Here is a 9,218-nt window from a genome sequence, read left to right as displayed (position 1 = left end):
AATTTTAAACACTGCATATGTTTTCATTTCTCTCCCACATTTTACGTGCCCAAGAGTGTGTGTTGCAGTGATGAGGTAGTCCTTTTCTTCTCACAGATTTGATAATGTCAGAAAATAATTATCTTCACTCTAGAGCAGTGGTTCTCAACCTTTCTAATGCTGCGACCCTTTAATACAGTTCCTCATGTTGTGGTGACCCCCAACCATAACATTATTTTCGTTGCTACTTCATAACTGTAATTTTGCTACTGTTATGAATCGTAATGTAAATATCTGTGTTTTCCGACGGTCTTAGGCTCTACAGCAGGGGCTCTCAACCTGTGGGTCGCGACCCACAGGTTGAGAACCACTAGCAGGGTCACCTAAAACCATCGGAAAACACAGATATTTACATTACGATTCATAACAGTAGCAAAATTACAGTTATGAAGTAGCAACGAAAATAATGTTATGGTTGGGGGTCACCACAACATGAGGAACTGTATTAAAGGGTCGCGGCATTAGAAAGGTTGAGAACCACTGCTCTAGAGGTTTAAGGATTATTTTGATAAGATGGGCTGCTACAAAGTTTGATTATACAGGTAACAAACATGTAAAAAATATTTCAAAAATGTTTAATATGATCATAATTTATTGCTTTGATATAATTTGATTTTATATTGCTATGTATAGCTGTCAAAAGTCATTTTCTTTTTATGTTGCAATAAATCAAATTATGTTGGTTGCCAAATTACCATAAGATTCTTTAGCATTAATAAATCATATATATATAATAAAAATGTTCAGTGTTTCTTTAAATGACATTTTTAATAGTGCTGGCATATTAGTATATAATATGATGTTCTGAAATAACTAAAGACAAAAAGAAATTAATTATAGTCTACAGATTTTAATTCAATATGAACCTTGTTTCTTTTTTGTTTTTAATGAAATTATACCCACTGAAATAAAGTTGGCAAAATCAGAGCAGGGAATCAAAGGGAGCTGAGCAAAATTGGCATGGTTACTCCACCTCTAAGCCATACACGTCCTTTAAAAATTGAAAATAGTTAATGCATTTATAAGGAATAGGTGATGGCATCCCAAGCCACACATCTTCACATCTCTAAAAAAAAATAAAATAAGGATATAATTAAAACCACATTTCAAAGTCTAGATTTGTAAATGCAGCATTAAATTATTTCTTGTTATATAAGCTCTTGGCAAATATTTTCTTTTCAAAGCAGACATTTCTGCAGTCCACTTTTGGATCACAAGGACTTTGTGGTACATTGGATTCTTGTGCTCAATTCTTCATCCCTGCCTGTATTAGAATTATACACCTATTATCTCTAAGATGTGACTTTGCAACACCTTCCATGGAGTTGATTTTTTTGTCCCTTTGATATGGGGTTGGCCATTTGACTGGATTTGGCCTATTTAATGTTAGCAGATGTACCAAACAGAGGCCCTAATGTGCTGGCATGATCTGGTTTGGCCTCCTGTGCCTCTGTCATAGCCATGAGAAGAACATGAAGCTTCTGCTGGTCAGAATGACACAAGTGGAGCAAGCAGAGCTGGAGCCAAACCCAGCTGACCTACAGGCCTATGAAGAAAAAAAATACTTGCTGTTAAGAACCACTAAAATTTGAGGGAAGGTGTCTGTTATACAGCATTATTGCAGTGGTAGCTCCTCTTATGCTTTATTAAGAATTCATTAAAAAAAAAAGCCAAACTACTAGCTATACACACTGCTTAGCTACTGTTTCTTCAGTCTAACAATGGAAAAAACACTGTATCATTCACAGTATTCTCTTGGGGTTAAGCTACTTTATATATACTTCATATATATGTAGCATAAATATATACAGATATACTTTTTATATAATATATGATAGGCACATATGTGTGCTAATTTCATAAAATAAATACCTTCACTCTAGAGAGGTTTAAATAGTAAGTTTATGAGATAGTTGCAACAAAATTATATAAGTAATAAATGTGTCAAAGAGATGTCAAAAAAATCTTGTATATATAAATCTATACAGACGCACATATGCACATGCATACTTTTTATTTATGTTGCAATGGTCAATTCATATCAACATCAAAAAAAAAGGAAAAGCCTATAACTGTGGCTCCTTAAATTTCTATTTTCAAGGATAATTATTTCATACTAGTGGCCCGGTGCACGAAATTTGTGCACATTAAAAGGACCCAGAGTCAAGTCCCCGCCCACCCACATGCTCCTCAAAATCACGTGAGATCCAGACCCGGCCAGTCCCACCCTTGTTAAGCCCCGCCAGGCAGGGGGGCGTAGCCTCAGGTCCCCTGGACCGGTGCCAGGACAGGGGGCGTGGCCTGAGGTCCCCCAGATGGGGCAGGGGGCATGCCTTGAGGTCCTCCATCAAGCCCTGCCAGGTGGGGGGTGCAGCCTCAGGTCTCCTGGCCCAGCACCGAGAGGGGGGCACAGCCTCAGGTCCCCCGTCAAACCCCACTGGCAGGGGGGCGTGGCCTGAGTTCCCCCAACCCAGCACTGGGGGTGCACCTTGAGGTCCCCTGTCAAGCCCTGCTGGGTGGGGAGCACGGCCTGAGGTCCCCTGTCAAGCCCTGCCAGACAGTGGGGCACAGCCTCAGGTCCCCTGGCCCGGTGCTGGGGAGGGGGGTGCGGCCTGAGGTCCCCCGGCCTGGTGCTGGGGTGGGGGGCGTGGCCTGAGGTCCCTTGTCAAGCCCCGCTGGGTGGGGGGCATGGCCTGAGGTCCCCCAGCCTGTGCCCAAGGCAGGAGGCATGGCCTGAGGTCCCCCAGCTTGACGCCAGGGCGGGGGGTGCGGTCTGAGGTGCCCTGTCAAGCCCTGCTGGGTGGCGGGCGAGGCCTGAGGTCCCCTGTCAAGCCCCATGGGGCGGGGGAGGGCGTAGCCTCAGGTCCCTGCTGATTGCTCATTAAGGCTCCTTAAGGGAACTTGGCCTCAGCTGTGGGTGCAGCCATCTTTGTGACGGAGTGATGGTCAATTAGCATATTCCCTCTTTATTAGATAGGATAAGAGGTGCTATATGTTACCTACAGCTAAATTGGTAACCAAAACCACAAGGTATCACAGAAATACTTAAAGGCCTCAATAATTACATGTGAATATGTTTGTATATTTTCAGAAAACAACTCTGAGACCATGTGGATTCCAGCAACAGAGAGGAATCAACAGGACTACTCCAGCCATGAAGACATAAGAGAAGCAGTGCAGAGATGGAAGATGCTGACGTGGTCTTCCCATACTAGCAGTTAGCAGCTGTGCATCACTGCAGGTTGCCCAGCACAAAATCAGAGAGAGTTGGACCTGCATTACCACCATTTGTCCACCATCCAGAACTGAAGTGTCAGTGCTGACATGTACACATAAGGAACTGTTGGACATTGAAATTGGGTCTCAAAAGAACTGTTGGCCCCAGAAAGAAACTCACTACAGACTGATTCATTTGCCTGTGACCATAGCCATTATTGCTTGTCTCATTTTCTGTTCTTATAAGTGTATTTCTAATAGCACATGATCTCACTCATCTAGGGGAAATAATGAACAACATAGACAGATGAACAAGAACAGACCCAGAAACAAGGAGGCATGGATCAGACTGTCGGGCCTCAGAGGGAGGGTAGGGGAGGGTGGGGTAAAGGGGAGAGATCAACCAAAGGACTTGTGTGCAAGCATATGAGCCTAACCAGCAGTTAAGGACAACAGGGGGGTTGGGGGCATGTGTGGGGAGGGGTGTGGGATGGGAATGGGGGGATGAGGACAAATATGTGATACCTTAATAAAAAAATTTTAAAAAAAATTGTGGAAGCAACCTGTGTAAGTGATATTTCACTTGGACCTTATAGAATAAAGAGCAGTTTAGCAGGGAATTAAAGTCATGAAGGCTGTATCAGGCATAGGGAACAGCATAAGCAAAAGCCTGGAGACTGAAAAATCAATTTTTTGAGAAAGGGTAAGTTGCGCAATGGTTTGGGGCACATAGCGCAAAGAGGCAAGAAAGGCAGTTGGAAGGAAAAGATGGGGCCAAACTAGTGCTAGTTTATATTCTATGCTATGATTAAGGAAAGCCATTGGTGAATCTCAGCCAAAGAAATCTGATTAGAAATGAATTACATAACTAGGATGTATAAAGAATGAAATATAGGACAATCACTTTGGAGGTTACTGCAATAATCCTGGGGAGAAATGATTGTGTCATAAGATGGGCAGCAGAAGCTGGTATGCATAAGAGCCACATCTGAAAGATTTTGCTACAGTAGAACATATAATACCTGGAAGGTGACTGGTTTGAATGGGTCATAAAAGGAGTAGTGTTATGGGTTGAACTGTGTCCTCTCAAAAAAATATGTGTTGAAGTCCTATTATTGCAGTAACCTCCAAGCTTCTGGGTTGCTAAACATGAGATTTGGGGATAGAGGCCCCTCCTGGAGAGGGCATGGCAGCTCCTCACTCTTGCCCCACACCTTGCCCTATGCATATCCTCCATCTGGCTCTTCCAAACCAGTTATCAGTAAGAAAAATGTTTCTCTAAGTTCTATGAGCCACTCTAGCAAATTAATCAAACCCAAGAAGGGAACCTCTAACCTACAGCCAATTGGTCAGATTCTCAGGTGACAACCTGGACATGTAAATGGTGTCTGAAGTGGAGAGGCAGTCTTGTAGGGCTGAACCACTAACCTGTGGGATCTGAGGCTATCACTGGGTAGATATTGTCAAATTGAGTTGAATTGTAGGACACACAGCTGGTGTTGAGAATTGCTTGGTGTAGGGGAAAAACCTATACATTGGAATTGGTACCAGAATTATAGCCAACCCACAATTTTAGGAAGATTTCCCAGTTACTAGTTTAAATAACACAAATCAAATTGTAATCCAAAGGAGGGTAGGAAGCAGGAGCTAAGCCTTAAGCAACTTGGAAGAGGGGGTATCAATAAAGTAGAGAGAAAAGATATCTCTTCATACTTTTTGCCCATACTTGGATCCATCTAAAGAAATAACATGGCCAATCTCTTTATAAAATAAATAGATCTTTGGTGACAGGAGAATCCCCATATTACCATGCCTAATTGTTCTAATAAATCCACAAATGTTCTAAACATTACAGAATATTTAGGACAATTGTGGCAGTGAGTTAAAATAGCCTTTGTCTTCATCGACCTTTTATTCATCCTACACCACAAAATGCAAAGCAAAAAAAACAAACAAACAAACAAAAAACAAAAAAACCCTCCATATTATATTGTATTCCTAGCAGTGCATGTAAATTTTAAGTGGAAATAACTGCATGGTAATTTTACAACAGGAGAGTTCATCCACAACAGTCCACCCCCTCCCCCTTCAAGATGAGGGTGAGCCTGCTTGTGTTTCTGTAAAGGAGCTCCCTTGATGGTGCATGTTGGAATCTTAAATGTCTTTGTGTAGCAGGCTCTTCCAGTGCCCTTCCACATTCCCTCACCCTCTCCACTTGGCTCACACCAGCCTGACTTCCAACCACCAGCTCCCTTGCACTTGCGGGGGGCGGGGGGGCGGATAACTCTGAGGTACCTGTTGGATATTGCACCCCTTGCACTCTGGGTGGGATAACTTGTTGGCTATTGCATCCCTGTGTTTCTCGGAGGCATTAAGCTTCAGTCGTCCACATTGGTTACTGATTTAACAATATGCCCTATAAGCTCATTTTCTTCCATTTCTCACTTCTCCAATCCCTTACTAGTGCTCTTTTCACCACCCCCCCCCCAAAAAAAAACTAGTTATGTTCCAAGCCTTGTTTCAAGTTAGCTTCTAAAGAAAGTCAAACGAAGGCATTATGCAATCTTCCATTTATCAAAACTAGTAAAATATCTATGACAGTCACAAGACATCTTGGAACAAAGCAACTTCCTGACAAATTGTGAATAAATTCAGAGTTTCCAGTGTGACTTTCAGATAACTCAAGAGATAGTGACCAAATTTTAAAAAAATCAATTTAATCTGAAGAAAAAGGACATGTGCCACAGAGCATTTTATGAAAAAAGGAAGAATTATGAAATACTAAGTAAAATTCAACCACAATACAAAATCATGACTCTAAAATGGCTGGGAATCATTGTTTGCAAGAGGATCCCATGACATCTTCCAAGCTGGCTGTCACTAGAGCTACTTAAGATGTCAAACAAGTTGGCAATAGATTACTTGTTCATCAATGGTGAAAACAATGTAGCTGCCAATTATAAAATTATGCACCCTTGAAATGGGAAGCAAAGATGGCACTGGATAGAAACCCAGTAAATAGCAGCTGCCCAGTGAGAATAGCAAAGCTATGAGAGAGCTCAGGGGCCCTGGATTTATTTGCTTTGACATTTTTAAAAGGAAATTTAATTGGATTATGTCTCCTTCTAGTTTAAAATTTTCTACTGTAGTACTGGCCACCAGATGCATGAGGGGAAAAGATCAGGAGCCAATTAAATTCCACGCTTCAGTGAAACAAGGTTATTTTTATTCTTCCCAAATGTAAGGCTGATAGAGTCATGTTAGTGATTTCACCCTACTACTCCCCTCCCCTCACTTGAAAAAGGACATTTCTACAGGAAATATCTATGAATTTGTAGAAAAGTACAATAATGTGCATGGAACTGAAATTGTGGTTTTATTGGATTTTCTTCCTTGTAATAGGTTAACATGATGTTGGAAGTAATCAAATTAAATTGACAAAATCATAAAAAGTTAAGTTTCAGTAAAATAAATTAAAATTAATTTTGGAAAAATAGTTCACAAATACTTGTCAAGATAATTAAGAGTATTCTGATGACATAAGGAAAAGCTCTTATGTCAAGCCATGAGATCTGCTTATATTACTATGCATTTCTGTCTTTACTATAATAACAATATTTCACAATTGCTTCCCTCTGCCCCAGACAAAGCTTTAATAAAGTTGTCATCTGTGTGAGTGTAACTAAAACACAGGTGTGACTTATAAGCAAGAAACTTCTCCTTAAAATTGCATTACATCCCTGGCCAGTAAGGTTCAGTTGGTTGAGTATCATCCCCTGCACCGAGAGGTCACTGGGTCAATTCCTGCTCAGGGCACATGCCCGGGGTTTTGAGCTCAGTATCAGGGCATGCAGACGGCAGCCAATTGATGTTTTTCTCTCCCTCTCACTTCCTCTCTCTCCCTAAAATCAATAAAAACATTTTTTTAAAAAAATGCATTATAGGACAAGTAAAGTTTACAAGGACACAGATTTTTTGAGCTTTAGTGACAGTCAGACATACAGTTCAAGTAGACATCATCCAATACTTTAAATCAAAGTGGATTCCAGCAACATTTCCCACTATGTTGTTGTTTTGTGTTAGGTAATCAGTATGTGTTTACCAGTGAGAATGATTAATAATCTATTTAATTGTTAAATTCAACCTGAAATATTAGAAATAACTGTTTATTAAAGTATTGGCACTACCTCCATAATCTTTACCTTTAAGAATGCTTTTGAGTCTCTGATTCTTATCTATAAATTGGGAATAATACATTCTCACAAGGTTGTTGGGACAATAAAATGTCACAGGTTATTCTACCCTCTAAATATCAAGAAAAAGATCCTCAACAAGTAAGGTGCCCAAAGATATATCCCAAGGTGCACCCAACTTCCCCCTACTCCCACTGCCACGGGTATATATCATACTGTTGTGACACGAGAACTTTAGAGCCATTTGCTAATGCTTCTGCAGTTCCAGAGCTTATGAAATGAAGCCACATCCAATTTTTCTCAGAAACGTCCAAAGATAAGACGCCAGTCACCCAGTGCAACTTATAAAGTTTATATGAGGACTGATTTTAGTGTTATTTTTTTAATGTGACTTCTGAGATTAACCAGACTGATTCTAAACAGTGGGACCTATTTTGCCAGTTTTACAGCTACCATCTGTGAGAAAGCACAATAGAATGGAAATGGGGTCTCCAGGCTGTGACAGAGTCAGGGCCACATGCTGAGACCATAGATAGTCACATAATGGAGTGAGAGTTAAATTACAGGCCCAATGTGGGGGACAGGCAGAGGCCTGGCCAAGAGAGCTCCTGAGAATCCAGGCTATAGGCCACAGTCAACAGTCATAATGGATGTCAGCTTACACACATCCATGTAGGAAAACCTCTCACCAAAGGGCAGTAGGACTAATCAAAGCTGGGCTAGCTACAATCATAGTCCTACTTATACATTTTATTAATTTATTGTTGGGCCACAGTCCTATTAGCTGAGATCACCTAACCATCACAGGTAGGGGAGCCCCATCTGAGTCCAGGGGACCAGTCCTGGCATCCAGCAGACCAATCCAGGAGCTATTAGTCTGAATCTGGCTTTATATGTTCGCTGTGTGGCTTGTTCACCTGAGCCCAAGTCTTTATTCTGGTAACAGACTATGCTAGATCATTCTCCATTTGCCCCTTCAAGTTCCATTTTGTGCCCTTCCTTTTTTTCACTGAGTTCTCTGCACTGAGAGGCCAACCTCTATGGATTGCATAATTTCCTGAGCTTCCTTGTTCTCTGGATTTTGGGTGGGTCCAGCCAATGTGAAGTAGCAAGAGATCAGGGTGTTGATTCCACTTCCCCTTCCCCTACTCCCTTCCTGCCTGGCCATGGTTTGGCAGTGGCTACACTCCTCTACCTTCTGACATGCTCTAGCTTCTCTACTGGGCTCCAATAATACTACCCACCCACCTCTGCTTCTTCAGACCTAGGAATGGTAAAGCCTTCCCACTCTTGTTAGTCCCTGAGTGTTCCACTGCCCTCACTGGTTCTCCTTAACCCTACCCACTCCTCTGTCAAGAGTCCCTTCATTAAATCCATATCCCTGATTCCTTTGAGTGTATTACGTGTGTATTTCCTGGTGAAACCTCACTGGTATAGTGACTTAGCCTATTCTATCCCCTGAGCAGGACTGAAGGCTCAGTTCAAGCCTGCTGACTAGCCTCTGATTGCTGAATAATGCCAACTTCAGGATTCCCTACCACTGTACTACCTGTTTTGGAGAGACCCCCTGCTGAAATTCCCGGATGCCCTGCCCTTCCAATCCCATGTCCTACTCAGCCTCTGGTTGGCTGACACCTGTGGTCCTGTTCCTCTTTTTTGGCTCCTCCCTGTTCAACTCATTAACTTCAGTTAAACAGATTACACTGAGAAGGTGTTTCAAATCCCCACCCTACCACAAATATCATCCATTGACACTGATACAATCTTAAT

The 9,218-nt window shown here is 41.7% G+C and overlaps 1 protein-coding gene across 1 annotated transcript in view; it reads right to left on the bottom strand.

Moving 5' to 3' along the window:
- Positions 1-885: 885 nt before the first annotated feature.
- EFHC2 (EF-hand domain containing 2) overlaps positions 886-9,218 on the bottom strand; it is a 150,792-nt gene continuing 142,459 nt past the window's right edge. Inside the window, exon 15 of the mRNA XM_008153057.3 lies at positions 886-1,105. Within this exon, the coding sequence (XP_008151279.1) occupies positions 1,004-1,105 (102 nt within the window). The 3' untranslated portion in view covers positions 886-1,003. The remainder of the gene's footprint in view (positions 1,106-9,218) is intronic.

The sequence above is a fragment of the Eptesicus fuscus genome, chromosome 1 (genome assembly GCF_027574615.1).
Source record: "Eptesicus fuscus isolate TK198812 chromosome 1, DD_ASM_mEF_20220401, whole genome shotgun sequence".
Taxonomy (NCBI): Eukaryota; Metazoa; Chordata; class Mammalia; order Chiroptera; family Vespertilionidae; genus Eptesicus; species Eptesicus fuscus.
Note: the sequence above shows the minus strand (reverse complement) of the source record. Positions and strands in the feature narration are given on the sequence as shown.